The sequence below is a fragment of the Pinus tabuliformis genome, chromosome 6 (genome assembly GCF_031772625.1).
Source record: "Pinus tabuliformis cultivar Carrire ecotype Pingquan chromosome 6, CPIR1, whole genome shotgun sequence".
Lineage (NCBI taxonomy): Eukaryota > Viridiplantae > Streptophyta > Pinopsida > Pinales > Pinaceae > Pinus > Pinus tabuliformis.
Window position 1 is genome coordinate 687047239 of NC_142292.1, and position 25937 is coordinate 687073175.

General features: G+C 39.1%; 1 protein-coding gene across 1 annotated transcript; it reads left to right on the forward strand.

Moving 5' to 3' along the window:
• Positions 1–22654: 22654 nt before the first annotated feature.
• LOC149260518 (uncharacterized) lies at positions 22655–24919 on the forward strand. Its single transcript, XM_089459754.1, has 2 exons — positions 22655–23742; positions 24265–24919. The coding sequence occupies exons 1-2, from the start codon at positions 22655–22657 to the stop codon at positions 24917–24919; spliced, it is 1743 nt and encodes a 580-aa protein (XP_089315880.1).
• Positions 24920–25937: the final 1018 nt, after the last annotated feature.

Here is a 25937-nt window from a genome sequence, read left to right on the forward strand (position 1 = left end):
GAACCCATAGAGACATCTAGGATACACCTCCATCCCCCTGTGGTAGAAATATTTAGAAGGCATAACTAGTTGGGATTCTTTGAGATGCTTAGAGGGTATGATGATGATGTATCTCAATAAATTATCATGGCACTTAACCCTTAGGCTAGAATCGGTGCTACCACTATGGTAAGAGGATTTTCAATTATAATTACTCCTAAAGTAATTAGTAGAATCACTACACTTCCTCAAGGGATGCCATGGAGAAAGGAGGATAAGGCTGCAAGCACTTTTGCAAAGAAAAAATTCTTCTTAAGGGATGAAGAGCCAATTGAGGACAAAAATGAGATAATAAGGGAAAGAATTCCCTACCCTTGGAATGAGGTGAGCTATCATATTCTCAAATATATCTCTTGTGAAGGGAGGCTTAGTATAGTCTATGGCTATCAATTTAGACTCCTCCATGAGTTGAGATTTGGGGAGGGGATACCCATTGATAGAAGACTCAGTATACCCTACTTTTTGCTACAATCAATAATAGACATGAGCCTAAAATTCCAAGAGGGAAAACATCAACAATTGGCACACCATGGAATTATTAAGCTAATACTAGAGGATCCCCTAAGCCAGCTAAGAATCCCCATTCAATGGTCCACATTAACAAATATGGACAGAGAGGCTATGATTAAAATATAATCCCTTGAATATGATAGGGACAATACATCTAGTGTTGAAGAAGAGGAAGAAGGAGAACCCAAAGAGGAAGACGGAGAACTTGGAGAGGAAGAAGAAGAACCTGAAGAGGAGGGAGAAGAAGAACCTGAAGGGGGAGAAGAAGAACCTGAAGAGAAAGAAGAAGAACCTGAACATGAAGAATAGGAGAAAGGTGAAGAGAAAGAATAGACGGAAGAAGAAAGCCCTGAGGAACACACCAAAGAAAGGGAGGAATATACAAGGGCATCTCTTGAACCAACTGAGAGGGAGGGAACTACTGCCTTAACTACCCTAATAACACCTATCAAGTCAAAAGGGAAGAGACAAAGGCAGACTCACCTCTATTTCAAAATAAGGAGGAGCACTAGAATCAAACAAGGGAAACCATAGACACCCACAAGGACTCCAATCATAATTGATAACTCACCAAAAGAGCAAGAAAGGATAGTTTCCCTGGAAATAAAAGGTGAAGAGGGCACATCAAAACAAGCTTCCTCAAAGTCTCCCATCACCTATGTTAGGAGGCTTGTCACCAGGTCAGAATCAAAAAAGCAAGAGAAGGCACCTTTGACCCCATTTTAGAAAGGAAAATTCCTTCTACAAGAAACTCTGTTAGCACAACAGGAAACTCAGACACGTCTACAGGAAACTATGTCATCACTACAAGAAACACAGAAAAAGCAGTAGGAAGGACAATAAGGATAGACGAAAGGTAAGGAATTAGAAACAAAATTGCAGGAGGAGGTAGATTCTCCAAAGACATCTAAGGGAGAATCCCAAGAGCTACAAGAACATAGCCCATAACCCAATCATATATCTTATTACAAATTCATTGAGGAAGGCAGAGTAATACCATAGAAACTTCCCATCCCTCTCTTCTTTGAGCTTTAGAAGGGGAGAGGAAGGACCCATCGTTGGATGCAAATTCCCAAATCAAAGAAGGTAGAGGATGTGGACCATATGGAAGAGAAGCTACTAGAGATGGGTAGAGAGTTGAGTACGATAAGAGACAAGGAACAAATTATGAGATTTCAACTAGAAGTAGAAAACACATGGCTAAGGAGGCAGTTACAGGAAAAAGATAGCCAATTGGACACCGTGACAAGCATCTCCATGGAGGCACTCCAGTGCAGGATGCCATCAAAATCATATGCCTTGCACCTCAAAGATCAATGGATACAATTTCAGATAAAGACACTAGCACAATGGGGGACTGTGGCTTTCCAAGACTATAGGTAGTTCAGTGAACTATGTGACACAAGAACCCTAGAGGATAAGGCCAAGATATCTAAATTCTACTTGCACAACTTGGCCTTAATAGACTTGAATGCATGGGACCCCAATGCAATGTTGGGGGAATTACAACTAATGGCCCTTGCATCATGGATGAGTCATGAGGAGGCCAGGGCTAAGGAGGTGAAGAGGGTGTTGGAAAGAGAATAAAAAGATCCCATTTACATCAAAGTAGAACATCAATTATATGGCTGTTATTAGCACCCACAACATCATCGCAAATGATCCCCAACTTGCACCAAGATACCTAGCTACACAAGAGAAATAAATCATACATTTTTAGAACACCTTGATATTTCTAGGGGATGAAAGCCAGCAAGCATGCCAAAGGAGATGGGGCACCCTACCATACAACATAAGGATCAGGGAGTATCATTCCCCTAAAAGGATGAGAGATGCATTATAAAGGAACCCACTATATAAGAATTCATGACAGAGACTCAAAATCAATTGGACTGGTTTGAAACTCAGTCCACCTTTTCTATTGGGTATGCTAGAAGGTAGAAAGGAGGAAGAGGAAAGAAAGTAGTGGGAGGAAATAGAAAATAATGCAGGGTTTTATCCACAAGTGCAAACTCCATCAACAGAGACCTAAGATGTCAAAGAGGTCACAGGAGCTATGAAAGACATGGACATAGACTAAGTTGCTTAGAGGATGAGAAACACTTTCAGTAGGGGGTTGATGATGAGGCTATCTAAGAGGTAAATTATATGGGCCTTAATGCCACTCTCCATCTTATTAAAATCAACTTTTATCACATTTCTTTAGATACTTTATTATATTTGGCTTAGTGAGAAGAGTGAAGGTGAGATGTTATGTCATGTGGCCTAATATGAATTTATTATAGGATTTGGAGAAATTTTTGGTTAATTTAAATGCAGGAACTCGAAAAAGACAAGAAAGAGGGATTTTAGGAGATTGGGTCTCCCTCCTTAACTCCTCAATCACTCGAATATTCCTCCACCAAATCTCATCATCTAGGAGTTACAAGTAGCAAAGCCCACCAAGTTCATTGGCATCCAAACCAGTGATAGTTGAAGACAAGTTAATCTCAAGTTTGGGAGCCAAGCCTCCCTAATTTTAAGGAAGTTGTTGGTAGCTTTAGGTGTATAAATAACAAGGTCTAGGGACTCATTAGGATTTGAATTTTTATTGTATCCAAGAGGCATTTTCAAGCCTCAAATACTGTGACTGTTATTCTCATGTTATTTTTGACATTTTGGTGATAATGAAAAGGGTTTCTTTGATCTAGCACTGAGTTGATTCAGAGGAATAAAAGCTCTTGGGTTAGGGCCCAACCCTAGCAATAGAGATTTCTCTTCTTTTGTTACATGTATCCTTAGATTATAAACATAGATTAGATGCTAAAATTATTTATGTTTTGTTTAATTTGCGAGTATTTGAATGATTGGCTAGTTTTTCTTCCATTAGTTGGAGACGTAGATCAATGTTACAATATGGAAATAAAAGACTTCAAAAAATCTTGTGACAGTGGACTCATTGTCATCTCCCACATGGGATGATGGTTTGAGGGCCCCACTCTCACAGCCCCAAAAACAGAGTTATCTTTTGGTTCTTAGATAGCTTAGGGTTTCTTGTTGAGTAGGTCATTGTTAATTATTTCTTAGAAGCACTTGCAATTGTCATTTTGGTTTCTTAAGTTTATTGTATATTAGAAAGAATTCCATTCCATAGATTTGATCCACTAGCCATCAATAAATCAATTTCTCAAACTCAACTAATCTTTTCCACATTTACATCAAGTTGTGCATAAATAAAGAAATGAATATGTGTTGTTGTAGGAGTTGCTGATCTACAGGGAGAAATCATTCCACCAGCCTCATCTATATCTTCTCCACCTCTTGCCAATTCGAATTTCTATTTGTAGCCACCATGGACAACCACCTTAAGAAAATCCAACCATCTTGAAGATTTGGGTTGATCTTTGGGTAGTGTACACCTTCCCCATACCTTATTCCACCATCATACACCTTCCCAACACTTCCTTTCCCCTTCCCTACCTTCCTATAGCTTTCAGCTAAGTTTCCTGTAGTAAATCAGGACATTGTGTAGTAACTACAAGAAATCCTGTAGCAGCTACAGGAAACCCTGTAGCAACCTGTTTTATATTGTTTTGGGAAGAAATAATGATCAAATCCTAGGGTAGGCTTTCAACTTGACCTCCATATCCCTCAATTCCATTTTTGACCAATTTTCCCATACCTTTCTCCCCTGCAAAATATCAGCTTGATTAGTTTAATATTTATATTTCTAAATTGAAAAATGAAAAGACTATTTTATGCAATATTTAGCTAATGCATACATACATCATTCTTAACAATATTATGATCATTTCTATACCTACTTATTCTAGATAACTAGATGATAGAATGCAAGGTTAAATTAGGTCAATTTTTAAAGTAATGTGTGTTAATTCCTAGCTCGGTGATTTCATGTCATTTTCATAGCACTTTCTATTCAACACCTTCATTTCCTTAACATAGGCAAGCATTTACTTTTTTCATTAAGGATAGATTTACATTCATGGTCAGTAGTTAGCCTCCTTCTAGTCAATAGAACACTGGTTTGAAAAACCCTAATGGTATATCGCCCCAATTAAGCAGTGACAGGAGTAGATTGTTGCTTTTGTTGTGCATATAGCACTATCACCTCCAAGTTTGTATGAACCTAAGTTGATCAAGTAAAGTTGGTCACCCTAGGAGTTGCAACATCCTTGCTACAATATAGGGCCTCATCAACTAGGTCACCCAGACTGAATCCATTTTTCCTTGTAGATTTCTTGTCAAACCATCTCTTGATATGAATCTGATCATGGGAGAATTTTTCTTTATATTTCTATCTTTATTTCGATAACTTGCAAAGGGTGTTTATCCTACTCTGGACAAATATGCATGGCTTACCTTGGGACTCTTGTTTAAGTTGAAGTGAAGGTGGACAGATGTTTGGAGGTAGGATGGCTTATCTTCCATACAATATGAAGTAAGGAGACATATTCAAAGAAGGCTTAGACATGATTCAGTCAGCCCATAGGGCGTTCACTAAAGTAGAGTGTCAATTCCTATGTTAAGAGAAAACATTCTTCATGATAATATGGATAACATTATTATTGGTGGACTTAACAAGAACATTTCCCTACTAATAATAATTAGAAGAAATTTTTAATATAATTCCATTTTTCACTTAAAAATCATATAATCTCAATGATAAAAAATACATTGCATTGTCAAAACCAAGTGAAGTCGGAATGCCAAACCTGGGGATGATATTCTTCTTGATAAAGCTGATGACTTTCTAATTGTTCACTTGCCTAAGTAGAACCGCTTCTATCCATCGAATAAAGTAATATGTTGCAGTAAGAATATAGTGGTGTTTCTTTGATGAGTGTGGAAAAGTATCAATAATAACATCCAAACACAATTGTTGAAATGGTTCTTCTACTATGATACATTGCAACAGGGTGATGACTTCTTTCCTCGACTAATACACTTCTAACAAACTAGACACTTGTGGGCATATGTGTGAGTGTCTTTGAATAATGTTGGGCCAATAAGAGTCGGCCTACATGAGTTTGTGAATTGTAGTTTCACCCACAAAGTGCCCCTCGACTGGTCCATCATGGAGGTCATGTAGTAGCTTTCATGAATCCTGTGCTTCCAATCATCTGAGAAAGACTCTGTTGTGGTGCTTTCTAAAAAGCATTGCATTCACTAACTAGTAAGATAAGGCTTTTACTATGACTGTCCTCTTCTACCGTGTGGATACGTGAGAGGGAAAGGTACCATTCTCAAGATACTGACGCACATCCGCATACCAAGAGTTTGAGATAGTAGTTCAGGTAGCTCACTCAACATTGTACATCTCTATCTCTTGATCCCATCCAGATGGATCATCTTCTGTTGCATTCACTACTTCTTCTGCTAGCCAACATAGACCATGGACCTTGATAGTGTGAACTAATTTTAATTCCTAATCATACTCTTGTAAACTAGTCATCCAATTTTTTGTTCTCTCACCCAGCTTTTGTAGGACAAATAGTGATATGGCTTATGGGTGTGGCACAAAGATAATACAATGATTCTTCAAAAGATAGGGTTGGAAGTGCTTCACCACCTTGTAGACCGAATGAGCTTGTTTATCAATGGTGGGATAGTTGAGTTTAGGTCCTTGTAGGATAACACATAAAATATATAGGCCTCTCATTATTATGATAATATTTTTGCGTAAGCACGATGCCAAGAGGAGTATCAGAAGAAAAGGTGTAGAGCAGAAAATCCTTGTTGAAATTGGGTTGTACAAGGATGGTTCTTCTGCAATTTCTTTCTTAATACGGTAAAATACATATTTTCCCTTTTGTCCCACTTATATGTTGCATCCTTCCTCACCACCTCTTGCATGGGTTTCACAATTTGTGTGTAATCAAAGATGAACTTATGGAGAAAGCTTATCTCCCCCAGGAAGGACTACATGGATTTCTTGTTCACTAAGAAGGCAATCTACATAATATCCCTAACACTTTCAGGATGTAATTTAATCGACTCTTCAGTATGATATGGCTTGAGAGGTTTCCCTCGAACATTGCAAAAACACTCTTCTTGGGATTTAGAAATATCTTGTATTTTCAACATCACTAAATATTTGCTTCAAGTGGCATAGGTGGTCAAGTATCTTCTTTGAAAACAATCTAACATCGTCAAGGTACACAACCATTCTCTGACCAATTAATTCGAGAAATGTGATGTCCATCGCACATTGGAAGGTTGCATTGACATTAACCAGCCCAAAAGGAATTCTCCTAAAAGTGAACATGCCCCACTTCATTTGAAATGTGGTTTTAAGTATGTCAAGCTCTGAGACCAGAACCTGATTGTAGCCAGAAATTACGTCAAGTAGAGAAAACATTTCTAAACTTGTTATTGTCTATAATATTTGTTCCATTGACAGCACAAGGTTATTGTCTTTGTCTGAGGCATGGTTGAGATTTTGAAAATCCATGCACAAGTATATTTCCCCAAAATTCTTCCTTATTGGGACAAGATTAAATACACCTGTTGAATGTCACACTTTGAAAATGATCTGACCATCCAACAACTTCCTGAACTCCTTCTAAATTAGGGACTCAAGCGTCGAATGTACCTTTCACAACTTCTTCTAAAAAGTTGTGGGCCCTTCCTTTCTTGGGATAACATGCTGGATTATTTACGTGTCATAAGTTTTGAGCTCATCGTATGTGCACGCAAAAACATCTTCGTACTAGTTGAATAAGCGGATAAATTCTTTCCACTCTTGAGGTGTTCAACAAGTACTGAGATTAACAAACTTCATATTTCTATCTATTCCAAGATCGATTTTCTCATCTGACAATGTTGAACTGTGAGTTTTGGCATTGACTACTCTTATAAAGTGATTCTGCGACTCATACAGCTTCTCTAGTGATACCACACCCTTCGGCATGGGGTTCTCCTTACTTTATCGAGCTGCATCTTTCAATGTTTTTTCGTGCTCATCTTCATCAATGGATGCATCTTTGAACACACCAACATTTTCCATGAAATCCAGTATCTAGTGGTCATTATTGAAAATTAACAAATTAACGATATTATTAGGGATGGATGGCTTATAAAGAATTTCAATAGAAAAATTGTCCCTAAGCAGGGACAACCAATAGTAGCATTTTCCAATGCATATACAACTACGTTACAAATTCTAGGAAAAAATGAAATATTGAAAGCTTGGAATTGAGAAATCAAATGGCATACCTCTTGTTGATAGATTTTCAAATTAGGTGACACACAGTGTATAGTATTTCATACCTGATGTCTGATGATCTCAGAGTCACATATTTCTTAAAGAGTCCCAACTTTTAGGTCAATGGATTTTTGTAAGCCCATAATGAGTGCTTCATATTTTGTAGTGTTATTAGTTCACTCAAATTCCAAGCGACAAGAGATCAGGTGTTTCCTCCGTTGCAGGTCTACTAAAACAAAACCTGGTCTGGATCCCTCCTGTGCCTTGGAACTGTCAAAATACAAAATCCAAACATTAGAAACACAAGAGATATGCCCTACGCTAATACTATTACTATCTACTATGCAAGGCCATTTCCACCAGTTGGACAAGGAAAGAGTTCCAACTGTGTTTCTGGTGGTACTGGGGAAGGCTAAGCAAGGTCGCACCCAAGGTCAGTCTCCAAGAAACAATTTACAAAAATAAGATCTGCGAAAGAACCTGGGTCGTTCTTTCCCTCAAAGGGTGTGACAGTGTGCTTCATGTAAGTTTCTAATTCCACCAAAAAAAATAAATATTCCTCCCGTTATACAGAAGCCATAAATATGACCAATCTGTAGCAAAATATCCTTGTAATTTGTTGGACTAGTCTCTACTTAGTAATACACTGTAGAATTTTGGGATGTCCATAGTTACTATGTTTATGCACCGGTGAACTCGCTAATCATATGATAGGAGAATAAGAACATTTATAAGTTCACCAACAACTTGGACAAGAGACTTGTCCAACTAAATAATTTTTCCATTTATCTTATCCCATTTAGCGTTGATTTTCTTAGATATAGACATTGCCATTACGTTTACAGATGCACGAGAATGAACTAAGTAATTGTGTACATTTTAATTAAAAAATTTCAAACATCAATAAATGGAGGGAAGAGTGTGTTAGCTTATAATGTTAATGCATTAAAAATAGACTCCAGGGGACCAAAAGACTTACCATTTCCCTTATGCGAACAAGAATTCACCTGAGGAAGGTGGGTCAAGAGCTCAAACAAGTTGTTCCACCTTGTTTTTAATCCTTGTAAGCTCAAAGATTAAAATACTAGCATGACATTTCTTCATGCCTTTAACTATATTATAATCTAGTGTGGAGGGCATGGCCAAAGTGTTTAGAAGAGTGACTTTATTTGATACGTCTGGAATGGTAGACTTGATTTTACTGTTGGCAGAAGTGTTTTTTGTTGTAGCAGTTTTTCCAGACTTATTCTAAGTGTTTTGAGCTGAGTTGACAGGCAGTGTGATTTTCCTTAACAAGTGTTGTTTCAATTTCTACCTCATCAGGTCTTTTTCGGAAACTGGCCCTTGGCTTCTCAACTTATAATGACTATTTTTCTTTTGAGTCGAGTCCTCACTTAGTGGTGGTTCTTTGTAATTTTGATTTTTAGTTGTGATTACAAAATTGAAATAATCCACTGCATGCCCAACACTCGTTGTCTCTTCAGTCACAACAGTTTCTTCGTTTTCTTTTGTTAGCTTAGTCTACTCATATGAAAGTATTGTCTCAATGATGTGTGTATCCACAGTGTTCATGTTGTGATTACACTATGGGCATGTCTTTTTTGAATGATATTATTGATGAAAAGAACAATATTGGTCCATGCCCATGTTTTTGACATTCAACATGACACTTGAGCTTTGTGTAGACTTAGATAGATGATTGTTGTTGTTGTTTTGGTTGGTATCACTTCTCAAGAATTTGAATTTTGGTGGCTTGCTACTGACGGTGATATCACTTGACCATTGTTTTAACTTTTCCATTTCATTGGAAAAATGCATGATAGTCCGAGTCAAGATTTCAATATATGTGGCTTCTTTATCCCTGGCCTTACTTGAAGACGCCTAAGACCTTTTAGATGTGTACTTAGAGTCTTTTGATGGTTCATCATAAACAATGACTCCAATTGAAAACAAGTCCTTTTCAATGACAATGGCTTCTTCAAAATTTTCAGCCAAAATTTCTTTCGCAATTCTCTTGATGAACTTCACGATGGTTAATGGTAAAGCATAAGTGTATTAATGAATTGTGATGGAGTCATGAGGTTTTGTATTCATACGAAATTTTTTAAATATGTAATTGAATATCTGATTAAAATATTTAACTTTTTCTTTCTCCTCCATCTTCAGATTTCCCAACTCTTTTAATAACATGGCTGGGGTTTTGTCATCGACATGCTTTTCAAGGAACAAATTTTTTAAACCCTTTCCAATTCCGAATTGAATTTGGAGGAAAACTGTTGTACGAGACAATTTCTCTACCGTCTAAGGTACATGGAAAGAGTCTACATGCAACATCATCATAACATACCTCAAGCTTTTGTAGGTGTAGGTAGAGGTTATCCAAATGGTCTTCTGCTTTGACTACCTTGTTAGGGTCATACTTTGTTAGTATCTTTTTCGGATGACTCGACATCTTTACATGGTAGATTAAGTGGGCCCTGAGACATCCAATCGAGATATTGATCCTTCATGTCTTTGTCCATGTGCTCATCCTCTTCTTCAGATTATGAGGGATCTTCCTCCTCCTCTTCGTAACCACCTAACCCACATAAAGTGTTGTTTGAGAGCACAACATTTTCCCTGTCACCCCTGTTAAAATATATAGGTTTCTCTAGTTTCTATGTTCTTTCTGTAGACTCTGCTAACTCTTCAAGGGTGGTGAGAACCAAATATTTGACTGTAGAGACCATTATCCTAGAAGGATGGGTTTCTTTATTTTTTGCAAAATAATGAATATTATGTACTATAGGGATCAATCCAATAGCCTTTGCAAAGTGACAGGTTATAGGTTAGATGGCCCTGATGTGCTCGTAAGATATTTCACAAGTTTGTTTAGGACCGGGTTGAGAAGATCCACCAACTTCAGGAATATGAGTAGGAGAGGTGTTGGTTTTGTTGCTTCCTTGATAAAAATAACTATGATGAGGGTGGGTGGATTTATCAACCATAAAAATCTGGATTCCCTCCTTCTAGTGCCATAAATGTTGACAGTGCTAGACCTGCCAACATTTAAAGGGGTCACCCTAATATGTGGACCCAATTAGATGTCACACTTTTTGGGATACGATCCCCATCCATAATACGACCCAATTAAAATTTTCTTAAAGGTTTGCCTTGGCTTTAGTTGTCATCAAGCAAGAGGATCACATATATGCCTTCAAAAAGCAAGTAGGTGTGCCTGGTGAGTGTTCAGGTTGTAGGTGTGTCATGGTTCTTCTATTGCGGAGGGAAAATAAAGTGAGCCTCTAAGAGAGAGGTATTAGTACCGCCCTAGCAAAGACACACATAAATAGGAAAGATTCGTCTAACATTCAACAGAATAGTCCATAAATATGTGACGATCAATGAAACCATTACAACACATTCTTAATATGATAAGCACTAAAATAACCAAAATAGTTTAACTACTTTAGTACAGGTGAAACAAAATGACTGATAAAAAATCACAAATCAATCTTACAAATATTCATAATCCATGCACGAAGAATGTGTTGGCCATCAAGATTCATATATTAATTAAAATTCCCATGACACATGTATACATTGAACACCACTAGCTCCAATAGTGGAGCGTTGCAACTACGACTCACTCCCCAAGAGAACTAGCTAGTCTCTCTGATGCCTTATGGGAGAAGCCAAGGTGAAAAGTATTTTCCTTGTACAACGAGGGTGTATATATAACAGATGGGGTGATCCTTCACCTCCTTTATGACTCTTGAACTACCCTCATGATTTTTTGACTTCCCTATAAATTTTCAACTCTTTACATGACTCTTCACATTTGGTACATGTCCTTTGGACTTCCAGTTTACAATACATTTTCAAATAATAATTTACATAATCCAAAAAATAATGTGGCAAATGATGACTTATGACATGACATGACATGACATTGATAGCATGGACTCCGTGATGACATGGCAATGTTCTACCATTATTTGTTGTTTCTTTCTTTGTGTCTTCTAAAATATAAAACATGATCTCTTCTTCCACCTTCGTATGGTTGAAGATGAGGAGCCTTCAGCGTTGCTAGTTCTTGAGCTATTGTCGCAAATTTTTGTCCCTTTTCTTCCTCTTGATTGATAAAACAACTTCAGAGGTGTCTTCTAGCATGGTCTCCTTCTCTGTCTCCTTCTTCATCATCCTATCATTATGTGTTAGAGTACCTGCATTTGCAATTCACTCATGGTAGGGTGACACCATCCCAATAAACACATAGCCTAAGATTTTTCACGATGATCAACTAAATGAATTGGAACCTAATGGAAAGCTAAGGAATAGGCTCAGTGACTGCACAATTGTGCAGCTTGGGTAGTCAAGGGTCAAGTTTGAGCCTTGAGAATATGCAATGTGCAGTTCTGGCTAGACTATGCTTGAAGATTGCGTAGTTGAGGGATACAAGGAGCAAGTCAGAGGGCTTGATGATTGAAATGGCCCACTGCATAACACTGGAAGGATAGGAAGGCTAGGTGATTACACAACTGTGTATTTCATAATCTCAAGGGTTGGGCTTAAGGAATTTGACTACGCAATGTGCAGTTCAACGCTAACTGGAGAGGCAAACTACACAGCTTTGAAGCTCAGGGGTTGGGCTTTGGCACTTAGACTATGCAATGCACAGTTATGGGAGGAAAGAACTGTACATTGTGCAGTGCCAAGAGGAAAGGATGTTGCTTGAGGGTTGAGACTGCGCAATGCGCATTTGAGGCTAGCTGAAACAGACTGAGTTGTCCAGTCAAAGAGTTTTCCTAGTTTGACTAAGTGTCAGATTAGTGAAAGAAATATAGGAAAAATCATGAATCTGAACATGATCACACACTTAGATTATTTGACGACACAACATGGACCACTCAAAACACATGAAAAACATCCTCTCCTTAATGCGACAACTTACACCAAGTAAAATCAAAGTAGTCTCTTATGTTGTTGCTGCTACAACACCCTCCAAAATTTTGGCCTACACCCAAAATTAACAGACTACTTTGATTTTACATATCGTCGTTGCAATCATTAAGAGTCTTTTTGGTAGGAATCACATAAGATAAAAATTTTCCGACCTGTTTCGAACCAGCGAGTGTGATTCATCATGAGGACCATATGAACCACACTAGTTAGTTCGAAAAGTATTCATCTTATTCTATGAAATCTAATTATAAATTATTAAATTGTTTAGTGATAAGTATGTCATATATTTAGCTAATTTTTGTAGTGATAATTATGTCAAATATATTTAACCAGATTTTTTTTTAGTGATAGGTGTATTGTATTTCCAAACAAATAAACCCTAAAGAAATTTAACTAGACAAAACATTATATGAAACAATATAAATTAAAATACATGTTATGAAGGATATTTTGCGATGCCTATGTATCCTTCTTGGATTCCTCATGGTTTGTGCCATTAACAAATTGATTCTCAAAGCAAGAAACTAGTGCATTTGCTAATAGTTTTACCTCTTGACCGCACTAGCCATTTAAGTTCTTATTTCTTAAAGTCTAACTTGCAAAATAATTTAGCAAAAGAGGAGATTGAATTAAATACCATGGAAAGTTAAGAAACACAAAAATTTTAGCCACCATTGAGACCATTAAATTCAATTTCAACCCGATCTCTAGAAACTTGCTTTGTTGAATTTTCATAAAACCCAAATTTCCTTCTCTAGGTCATATATCACTCTTTGCATGATAATGGTGTCAATGGAGAAATGTTCTTGCCCCTCAACTTTCACTTAAATATTTTCCCCTTATTTTCCTTGTGCTAACAATGCCATTTGAAATGAGAACATGATGAGATATCAAACTTTTCCATCCTATACTCATACCTTTTAATAATATGTTGAATCTAAACTATCTAGATATTAACAATTGATTCTTAGAGCAAGAAACTAGTCAATCTGCTAATAGTTCTACCTTTGGACCAGACTAGCCATTTAAAATCTTATTTATTGAATTCTAGCTCACATAATATTTTGACAAAGGAGAAGATTGGATAATATCCCATGGAAAGTTAAGAAAGAAAAAAAATTGAGTCTCAAACGATATCATTAAATCCAATTTCAACCCTAGCTCTAGAAACTTTCTTTGTTGAATTTGTATGAAACCCACATTTCGTTGTCTAGGTCGGGTAGCACTCTTAGCATGATAATGGTATCAATCGATAAATGGTCTTACTTCTCAAGTTTCTCTTAGAGTTTCCCCTTCTTTTTCTCATTCTAATAATGCCATTGTAAATGAGAACACACCATGAAATATCATACTTTTGCCATCCCATACTCACACCTTTTAATATTATGTTGACTCTATGCTAGCTAGCTATTAACAAATTGATTTTCAAAGAAAGAAACTAGTGCATTTGCTAATAGTTCTACCATTGGACAACGCTAGACATTTAAACTCTAGTCTCTTATTTCTTGAAGTCTAATTTGCAAAATATTTTAGAAATGAAGGAGATTGGATTGCATCCCATGGAAAGTTAAGAAACCAAAAAATTTGATCCACCATTGAGACCATTAAATTTCAAACCAAGATCGATAAACTTGCTTTGTTGAATTTGCATGAAACCCACATTTCCTTTTCTAGGTCCTGTAGCACTCTTTGCATGATAATGGTGTCAATGGAGAAATGTTCTTGCCCCTCAACTTTCACTTAAATATTTTCCCCTTATTTTCCTTGTGCTAACAATGCCATTTGAAATGAGAACATGATGAGATATCAAACTTTTCCATCCTATACTCATACCTTTTAATAATATGTTGAATCTAAACTATCTAGATATTAACAATTGATTCTTAGAGCAAGAAACTAATGCATCTGCTAATAGTTTTACCTTTGGACCACACTAGCCATTTAAAATCTTAGTTATTGAATTCTATCTCGCATAATATTTTGGCAAAGTAGAAGATTGGATAATATCCCATGGAAAGTTAAGAAAGAAAAAAAATTGAGTCTCCAACAATATCATTAAATCCAATTTCAACCCTAGCTCTAGAAAATTTCTTTGTTGAATTTGTATGAAACCCACATTTCCTTGTCTAGGTCGGGTAGCACTCTTAGCATGATAATGGTATCAATTGACAAATGGCCTTACTTCTCAAGTTCATCTTAGAGTTTCCCCTTCTTTTTCTCATTCTAATAATGCCATTGTAAATGAGAACACACCATGAAATATCATACTTTTGCCATCCCATACTCACACCTTTTAATATTATGTTGACTCTATGCTAGCTAGCTATTAACAAATTGATTTTCAAAGAAAGAAACTAGTGCATTTGCTAATAGTTCTACCATTGGACAACGCTAGACATTTAAACTCTAGTCTCTTATTTCTTGAAGTCTAATTTGCAAAATATTTTAGAAATGAAGGAGATTGGATTGCATCCCATGGAAAGTTAAGAAACCAAAAAATTTGATCCACCATTGAGACCATTAAATTTCAAACCAAGATCGATAAACTTGCTTTGTTGAATTTGCATGAAACCCACATTTCCTTTTCTAGGTCCTGTAGCACTCTTAGCATGATAATGGTCTCAATGGAGAAATGGTCTTTCTCAAGTTCCAATTAAAGTTTTCCTTTATTTTCCTCATGCTAACATTATCATTGCAAATAAGAACACGCCATGAGATATGACACTTATTCCATCCCATACTCACACATTTTCACATTATGTCTAATCTAACCTAACAAATCACACTCTTAGTGGATTAATTTAAGAGCATATTAGCAAGATAATTATTTTCACGAAAGGGAATGGTTCACTTTCTTCACTTTCTATTTCTGTATTTAATTAGGAGAATCTATGTTAGCTATTATGTTATGTTGAGGTGTTCTTAAGGGATAAATGTCAAATTTATAATATGAGGAGTGACATTAGTTTCTAGAAGGGGGACAATTGTAGTAGGAATACGATAGTGTTGTTAGCCTCCATTTTGTAATAAAATATATTTTGATAGAGGATGAATTCAATATAATGGAGGAATAAAGATAAAAATAGGGTTTGCATCCTCTGTAATTTTCAATACCTATGTAATGAAATTGAAAATCTGTGTAATTACATAGTTATAAGTAATTTAATTTCAACGTGAGTATTTTTTCTTTATGCAATGTTTATTTGATCTTAGTAATTTTTTATAGTATTTTGTAAGGAGAGAAGTCTTTATTTGAACTCATCATATTGACCATTTCTATGCATTAAATATTGGCATAGTTAAGGTTCCCAGCAAAAATATTGAGTATTCGCAGCATTAGCTCAGATACACATTGCTTCATGGAACCTGAAACAAAGGGTTCTTCTTCTAACACAAAGCAAAAAATCTTGTATGAGGTTTTTCCCTTACATAGGGTTCCACATCGAATTTCTAATCAAGAAAACTAGAGTGGTTTTATCATGGGCGGTTTCCTACATCAAACCCCCCCTTCGTTAACTATCACTAGGACAAGGGGGAACTAGGGTGAACTAGGGTCATATATTGGAACCATATCAAGCCCACACCATAGCACACCATTCAGAAGTAGTACCCTTTAACAAGGGCCCCATGGTGGGAGTTCCAACATCAGATCTGCCACTCCCCCGCCCAAATCTCCCCATGTTAAACAATGGTAGACCTAGGGGGTCCTGAAATGAAAGTGGGTTATTGATTGAGCCACTCTTTTGATCGTGTCACTGAAAGAAGAACACCTAATAAAAAGGGCCAAAGGGTTGAGCTGAGGAGTGGTCGGTGGTCCCGCTAATTGATGGCCTCGATAGATGAAAAATTTTACGACAGTTGTTACCACCACCTCCCGATTGTAAAATCCCAGTCGACCATAAGCGTCAACAAGCAGTGGGTGGTCCTATCAGTTAATGAGACCAATAGATGGAAACATTCGCATCAATTTTAGTTATCACCATCACCTCATATGTACATCATTGAGGCCTATAATTAGCATTGGGTGGTAAGAAGTGAGTTGTGTCATCGGTTAATGGTGCTGACACACAACAATTCTTTCGACGATTGTTGGACTCATCTAGGATAAACAATGAAGGCTTGAGATATTGTTAATGAGTAAGGAGATAGAGGATGCAACACCACCACCAAGTGGTATCAGAGCACATTTTCTCTCAAACAGGGAAAATTTTAAGAACCACCCTAAATTTATATGTATAATAAATGGGCGAATCCCCATGATACATAGGAAAAATGGGAGGCGATTTTATCACTAATATAATATGTATATATATATATATATATATATATATATATATATATATATATATATATATATATATATATATATATATACATATTATATATATTATATGTATATATATATATATATATATATATATATATATATATATATATATATATATATATTGGTGAATCTCTCACCAGATTATATTATCTTGTAAAGTCATGGCGAATCTTTCACTGAATAATAAAACATTGTGAAGTCTTGGCGAATGTTTTGTTAAAGTATGAAACCATATATGATAATAATAAAACATATTCATTAAACTGTAATATACTAACATACATGTTTGGAAAAAAGAAACATAATTTGCACTTCCTACAAACAATGTTGCAAGTTTTAGTGGCCATGTTTGTCATGGTAGGAGAGATTAATGTTTTCTCTACCACTTTTTTCAAGCTACCACTTTTGCCAAGCTATCAAATTTCTTTCTTATTCTATAGACTCGCGAGATAAAAAAAAAAAAAACACATCAAGTTTGTTTACCCCAACACACCAACAAGTAGGAAGCCCCAACTATATAATATAATGAAGTAGCAAGTATCCCAAAAGCCTGAAGGGGATCTAATGGAAATAAGTGATTGTCAGAAGCCTTCCAATCAATATATAAATATATAAATATAGATTTATTATTATTTTAATTGGAAATCTTCAATTAAATAATAAAATTTAATTACATCTCTCCCAATATAAATTTCTTATTAGCATAATTCACTACCTTCATACCATTTTTAACAGCGTTGTAACCTGTGGATTAATTTCCTTTTTGGTGCGCAATCTCCGCCTTTTAGGACATTATAGTGTAGTGACCCAACCCCTACAGATCATTATGACAAACTAAGAATAGCAGAGAAGATGGAAGGTTCTATAAACCAGCATATTTTTCAAACAACTAATCCAAGATCAATACCTTAACTTTTTCATGAAGATATCATATTGAGAATGTTTGAAAAATGGCGGGAAATCTGGGTAGCGACTATCTCTCTTCTGCCAGGGTGATGCAGAAAGATTTAAGATTTCATTGTTTTGATTTTTTTTTTATTTTTTTATTTTTAAATTAGAAAAACCAATATTAATGGAGATATCGGTATTTTTTACTAAATTTTGTGAAGTGACTAAATGTAGCTTTAACCATTCACCTTAAGATTTTTTTTACAATAAAATTTCCTAAGTCTATTTAATATCTTCATTATCATAAAAACCAACCTATATTCATCTTAACTCCACATCTACCACTCTTAGAGGGATGAAATCTATTTATCCAGACCCGAAATTAAGATGGATCTAAGCTGATAGAATTTCCCCTTTAAATAGTCTATGCTCACATGAATACCATGGGTTATCATAAACCTGTAGCTTAAAACCTACTATTAGTAATTTACAAAAATTAATAAAATTAATACTTGATTTTTATTTTATTTTTTTATTTTAACCAAGTTAAAATGTTTAAGTGACATTAAATTACAAGATCCATTTTTACTCTTGATCTACCGAGAGGAATCAAATATTTTTTCACTCTATGTTATTTTGCATATCACGATATTTGATCCAGAGTAAAGATGGAAATATGCTAGTTTAATTCCCCCCTTTAAATAAGTTGCATTCCATGTGAATACCATGGGTCAATAACATGTGCCATCTTTATTTTTATTAATACTAATATTAGGGTTAATAATGTTTTTTTGCATGGTATTAATAATAATTTGGCCCATGGTATTTGGCCCATAGGCTTCACCTAAATGTAACACATTTTTTGAGTGTTCTTAAATATAAGGTGGCTTATGGAGTAAATATAAAAAAATGTTTTATTTATTTACCACATTTCTCGTTTATTTATATTTTTATTTATTTACACGCTTGTGTGTTCATAAATATAAGGTTACATATGGAGTAAATATAAAAACATGTTTGATCCATCGAACATAATGTTTGGATTCAACATACTCTCACCCTGGGACTTATCTGAAGGGAAGGCGATGAACGACTGAGCTAGGGTTCGAAGGACGAAACCCTCGACGGCGCATTCTGCACGGCGGATCGGGCTCAGGCTCTGATCATTATTCGCTGCAGCGTGACAGAGCTGCAGGGGAACAGAGAGCGACAATGGTTCAACCCTAGGGGGGGGCGTCAAAGCCCTCCCCCTCACAGCATAGTACGGGACCTGAAGTCATATTTGGATCAGTGGATCCGGACATACTGAGCAAAGGGAAAAAGCAACAGGAAGACGACAGTGACAAACCAGAAGCACAAGAGACCCAGGCGAATGAACCGCAGGTCACCTCCTCTACCTGTCGACCGGTAGCCAAGGTTAGGCTGCACATAGAACTGCCTGGAGAGAATATTGACAGCAGGATTGAGTTCATGACAAATCATGCAATCATTGGTAAATTTATAGGGTTTTGGCCAACTGAACGTGCCCTAAATGGATGGATTGCGGCAAAGTGGAAGCCTAAGGGAGACGTCTCTCTCCAGCTAGGGCCGAAGGGCTTCTTCACCGCCATCTTTTATTGCCTAGAAGATAAATACAAGATCCTAGGAGGGGGTCCGTATTTCTTTAACTCAGCAGGCCTCTATATCACAAACTGGAAACCCAGATTTAACCTGACAAGGAAGATCTCACATGGGCTCCGGTCTGGATCAGGTTATACTCTCTCCCCGATGAATACTGGGAAGAGGAAAGTTTGAAGCGCATAGGTAATGGAGTGGGACAATATATCAGAGCATCTGAGGAAACAAAAACTCGTAAGTATATTTCATATGCAAGGATCTGTGTTTTTATTCGTCTCAATGAAGCTCTTCCTGATTCAATAACCCTAGCCCATCGCGACGAGGAATGGACCCAGCCCCTGGACTATGAACATGTGCCGTTCAAGTGTCGAAGATGCCATGCAATAGGGCATCTATTTCGGGACTGTCCACTCTCTATCAAAGCTAGCCCGCTTGAATCTTCTGACTCCCCATCTCAGGATGGCTTCACCCAGGTCTCTAATAGAAAGCGTGCGCATAAGAAGCCTCTGAATGCTTCCAAGCCTCAGCCTCCCAATACCCACAACCCTGATTCCAAGAACAGCTTTGAGTCTCTCAGCGATTTCCCTGAAGATCAACCCTTGCTCAACAATAACATCCCTGCCCGCCCATCCTCCTCCACCCACCCCCCCCCCCTCCGGTCCCCCTCCCAAATCAAAAACCCCCATTCTAATCCCGACCATCCTAAGCAGGCACCAGAAAGATCCAGAGGAGACCCCCAAGGAAAAGGAGAGGGATAAGACGTCGACTCCCCAAAAGATCTCAGAGATCACTCAAGAAGACACAAGTCAAGCTCAAATAATGGAGGTAGAACCTGAAAGCATAGATCTCCACGGTCTGGACATCATTGGATTGGAGCTAGCTTGTAGGAAAGAGGCGTATGACTCCATCTCAGAGACTGATTTAGAAAAGCTGGAAGAGGTCATATCCAGAGCCTTCCACCAGCAACAACTAGGCATTCAACCTGGTAGCGCATGGGACAGCAATCTGCGTCCAAAGGACTCCAAAAAAAGAGGGAGAAAGACGGATCTTCAGAGAACAATGGAGGTAGGCAAACTCCTGGTGGACTCAGGGAGATATGCGAAGCTTACGAAGTACTTTAGCCCTACCCAAACCAGTTATCCATGAAGCTTTTCTCCTGGAATCTAAGAGGGCTTAACAGCCCCGCAAAATCTAGGATGCTAAAAAACATGATCAAGTTGGAAAAACCGCAAATGTGTTTCTTCCAAGAAACCAAATGCAATAGTCATACGCTGGGTCGAATACTTTCAAAGGCCTGGCCAGGTTTCCGCTCAGTAGTCGTGGATGCAACGGGAGCTTCGGGAGGGCTAGCAATCGCTTGGAACACCCAGGCAATATCGCTTACTGACTTCCACGCTTCCCATCACCTCATTCAAGCTGCCTTTCACATTCTGGGCACCAATGTTCATGGGAATTTATCCAATGTCTACTTTCCGCAGGACGGTGGCAGCAAAAAAGTGCTCCTTGACACCATTGAAGCGCTGAACGCTAACAGGCAGCATCCGCTTTGGATAGTCGCAGGGGATTTCAATATGATAACCAAAATCGAGGACAAAATCGGAGGAAGATCCAGACTGGAACCTGAAGCAGAACATTTCAAGGACTTCATCCAAAACGCCTCACTCATCGACATGTCTTTCTGCAATGGAACCTTCACTTGGAGCAATCTCAGAGGGGGCAGGCACCAGATCGCCTCCAAACTCGACCGCTTTTTGATCTCGGACAATGCAGTTCATCTAGGTGGTGATTTCACTGCGGAGATTTTGGCACACTCTGGCTCAGATCACTGGCCGATAGCTCTGCATTGGCAGCGACCAGGGGACAGAACCAAAAAACCATTCCGATTTGAAGGTTTTTGGTTAACGCACCCAGCATTCAAGGACTTCGTTAGAACCATATGGACCTCCTTTGTCCCACCAGAAGGCTCAAGGATGTACCAGCTACAACAGAAATTGCGATTCCTAAAAGGCCACCTCAAACGATGGAATCGGGAGACCTTTGGGAACATTTTTGAAGCACAACAGGAGCTTAATCAGGAACTCAAGGATCTACACCAGACAGTAATCAACACAAGGCACACGGAGGAAACCTTGAACAAAGAGAAGCACATCTACAATCAGCTCGAAGAAAGAAGGAAGCAGGAAGAAATTTACTGGAGGCAAAAATCAAGGATCAGGTGGCTTAAAGAAGGGGAACGTAACACTAAGTTCTTTCACAACACTACAGTGCAAAGAAGAATGCACAACAAAATTCCTTTCATCCAAAGCCCAGAGGGGACCAAAGAAGAAGAACATGAGAAGATAGAGGAAATCCTCATCAATCACTTCCAGCAGGTACACCAGGAGCAGACGGTGGATCAGAAGAGTGCGATTGAGAAAATTACTAGCAACATTCCTAGGCTGGTTACAGAGGAACACAACGAGCTGCTCATGTGCCCAATTCTCATTCACGAGGTAGACGAAGCAATGGCGCAGCTCAAAGAAGGTAAAGCCCCCGGCGTTGATGGTTTTACAACTACGTTCTTTCACGCTTTCTGGGACCTGATTAAAGTGGAGGTTTGGCAAATAGTTGAAGAATCCAGGGCCCTTCGCTGGCTGCTCCCCTCCCTTAACTCCACTTTTATAGCTCTCATCCCCAAAGAGGAAAACTCCATAACCCCTGATAAATTCAGGCCCGTTGCTCTCTGTAATGTCCTTTACAAAGTCATATCCAAAGTTATAGCAAACAGGCTCAAACCTCTTCTACCTATGCTCATCTCTCCGGAGCAGTCAGGATATGTTGAGGGCAGACAGATCATGGACGGCATTATCCTCACTCATGAAATCATACACTCGCTCAAGCAATCCAACCAAGCTGGTATGTTACTTAAAATCGACCTCTCCAAGGCCTTCGACAAGCTCAGCTGGTCTTACATTCAACATATGCTGAAAGCTTTTTGATTTTGTGATACCTGGGTAAGATGGATCATGGGCCTTATTTCATCCTCCCATTTCTCCATCCTCGTCAATGGTTTGCCTTCCCGTCCTTTCAAGCCCTCCAGGGGAATCATACAAGGGGACCCCGTTTCCCCATTCCTATTTGTGATTATGGCGGAAGGACTTGGCAGGCACATCAAGCAAGCCCTCCACTCTAACCAGCTTAGAGGAATCTCTATTCACAGCACCCCGGCATCCTCTCATCAGCAATTTGTTGATGACACTATGCTCTATGGCTATCCTTCAGCTCAGGAAGCCTCTCATTTGAAATCCCTGCTCAACGACTTCTCAAAAGCCTCAGGCACTCATGTCAACACCTCCAAATCTCAAATTTTCTTCTTCCATACCCCTCCATCTGTTAAACTCGCCGTCTCCCGTATCCTTGGTTTCCAATTTTCTTCTCTCCCCTCCACGTACTTGGGGGCTCCCCTCACTGACTCTGCCATAAAGCAGCCTGCATGGCGCGCTCTCTTGGAGAAGCTTGAATCCAAGCTCACCCTATGGACCAATCGTTCCCTTAATCTGGCTAGCCGGGTTGTGCTTATCAAGTACATCCTTCAAGCCATGCCTCTCTATCTTTTCTCCATCCTTGATGCACCTAAGTGGGTCCTAAAGAGATTGAGAAATTTGCAGCGCGACTTTCTCTGGGGAAGTTCAGCTACTAATCGCAAGTGGGCACTGGTTAAATGGGACACTGTCTGTAAGCCCAAAAACAAAGGTGGCATTGGTCTTCGAGATCCTGAGTACAGCAACACCATCATGACGGCCAAAATATGGTGGCAATGGGTGACTAATCCAGACAAGTTATGGGCCAAAATATGGACCGCCAAATACACCAACAACATGCCTCAAGCAGAGCTCATAAGGTTCATGCCCACTACCAATGGGTCAATTATTTGGAACGCAGCCAAACAACATCATCAGCTCGTTCAGAAACACAGCTTTTGGGAAATATGGAATGGTCACAGTGCTAGGTTTTGGAATGATGCCTGGAACCAGATGCCTAAACTCTCAAGTTTTCTCCCTGCAATGATCATTCCAAGCAGCCAGGAGCAGCAACAAACCACTGTGCATCAATTCTGGGCACAGGAAGTGGCGAACGGATTTAGGAAATGGCAATCGAGCAATCAAATAACCAATATCACTAGCCTCCAGGAGATAGCAGAACTGGAAAACGAGTTAAAGAAAAGAAGAATCAGGTATGAAAACAATGAGGACATACTCAGATGGGGCTACCTACCTAAAGGCACTTACTCTACCTCAGAAGCCTACAATCTGTTAGGCAACTTCCCCACTAGGCCGGATCCTCTATGGGAAAGGATATGGAGCTTCAAAGCCTGGCCTAAAATATCACATTTCCTCTGGTTGGTTGGGTACAAGAAGATTCTCACATGGGACAAGCTAAGGAAACGTAGTTTTCAAGGACCTTCCATATGCCACAACTGCTTTCAAAACGAGGAAACATTGCAGCATCTTCTGGATACTTGCACAATCGCCAATCAATTATGGGAAAAGGTAGGATTCAGATGTCAAAGGCGATACAGAGAAGCTGACGGTATCATAGACACCATCTGTCAATGGCCGAAAAGACCTTACAATTGTGAGATTCTCAACCACTTGTGGAACATTATCCCGGGCATTCTACTATGGAACATCTGGAAGGAAAGGAACAGGCGCATATTCAAAAATCAAAATATGACCATTGAGAATATCTGGAACAGAATACACAGCAATCTCCAAGAAACCATGCTTCTGAGAACTTGGACTAAAGAGGATCTCCCCACAACAGACAACGAGAAAAACATCCTAGACAACTGGAAGCTGCAGCTGATACAAGAGCCCACCATGCATCATACAACGAATCGCAAAGGCAAGGAGGTTAGTGGATGGGCTGCCCCACCCATCAACTCATACAAACTTAATTTCGATGGAGCCTCGAAAGGAAACCCTGGGCAAGCAGGATTTGGGGGCATCATAAGGAATCACAAAGGCTCCCTCCTGCAGATCTACTTCGGCAATATAGGATGGGATACCAACAATTTAGCGGAGTTGGAAGGGATGTGGCAAGGGATCCTGGTAGCAAAAAGCCTCAATCTTCAACCGCTGATTGTGGAGGGCGATTCTCAAATCCTCATAAACATGGCAACACGCATTCAGAATGGCTCTCAAGCCAGGAAGGTAGCTGAAAGCTGGAGATTAGAAGCCAGGCTAAGCAACATTGCTTACGAACTGTGCAATCACAATGCCCTTTCCTTCCATCACACCAAAAGAGAGGGTAATAAGGTAGCTGATCTCCTGGCAAATCTTAGGGTAGATTGTGACCAGCCCTTCCTAGAAGGCAAACTGGACATCATCCTAAGCAACCAACAGAAATAGGATTGTGAAAGTCTACTCATCAGAGATGCTGAATCCCCGGATGCGGGTGATGACTTGTCAAGGGGGGGCGTGCCACATGCCCAGCATGTGCCGCCCCGTGGTAACCTTAATACGCCTAGTTAAACCACCATCAAGGTATAATGGCTCAGCAGCGAAGCGATGGGTATTCAATGCAAGGCAGAGGTTCTCGATGGTGGCGCAGAATGCAGTTAATGCTCGACTGCAGAGAAGGAATGGAACACGATATCAAAGAAGGATGTGGGTGCATTGGCATATTGAGGTTCGAAGGGTGCGAGAGCAGAGAAACTGTGAGACAGTGGATGTTGCGGCCTCTTGCTGCTGCAATTCAAGCCGTGGATGTAGGAAGGGGGGGCAATTCAAGGGATTTCTGGTTCAATTGGAGGCGAGAAGGGTTAACTCTAGTGCAGGAGGAGGGTGCTCAGAAATCGTCTCACCAGTGTGGGAATTGGGGCAAAATCTGCAAAGTGCCTATTCTTACCTATTCTCTCAGGCATACGCGGGTGGCAGCGAAGAAGACATGGCCAAATTACGGGAGCGACAGCCTAGCAGACGAGGACCAGGGAGAGGTTCCTCTTCTAGAACCCCTGCAGCAGATGAACACCACCATTGTTGTTGCTGCTACTGTCATAGGCGAGCAAGAGCCACACAACTCCCAGTCGGGCAATTCGTGGAGGTCGGTAGCTCTAGCGAGGGAGGGCCATTGCTTCCGGCATTCGGCTCCGTGGTGTTCACTCTGGGTAGCTCAATGGACAATGCAGGAGTCAATGCCCACATTTCAGTTCTTTTTACCAAAATCCCTGAAGAATTTGGAGCCGGAAATCCTCTGGGCACGTCGAAGAAACCTCCAGAAGGCTCTGGTGAGGACGCGCTGGAGAAGCCTCCAGGAAGCTCTGGTAAGGACAACCCTGATAAGGAAAGCCCTGAGGTGTTGCCACCGAACAAGGCAGGAAATTCGGGGAAGGAGACGGTGCATGGCACCTCACACCCAATGGGGCCA

Bases quoted from the DNA above. Each gene is read 5' to 3' on its own strand.
- LOC149260518 (XM_089459754.1), top strand. From the start codon at position 22,655: ATGGCGGAAGGACTTGGCAGGCACATCAAGCAAGCCCTCCACTCTAAC. The intron at 23,743-24,264 runs GTATGAAAACAA...TATCTGGAACAG, and splicing joins TTAAAGAAAAGAAGAATCAG to AATACACAGCAATCTCCAAG.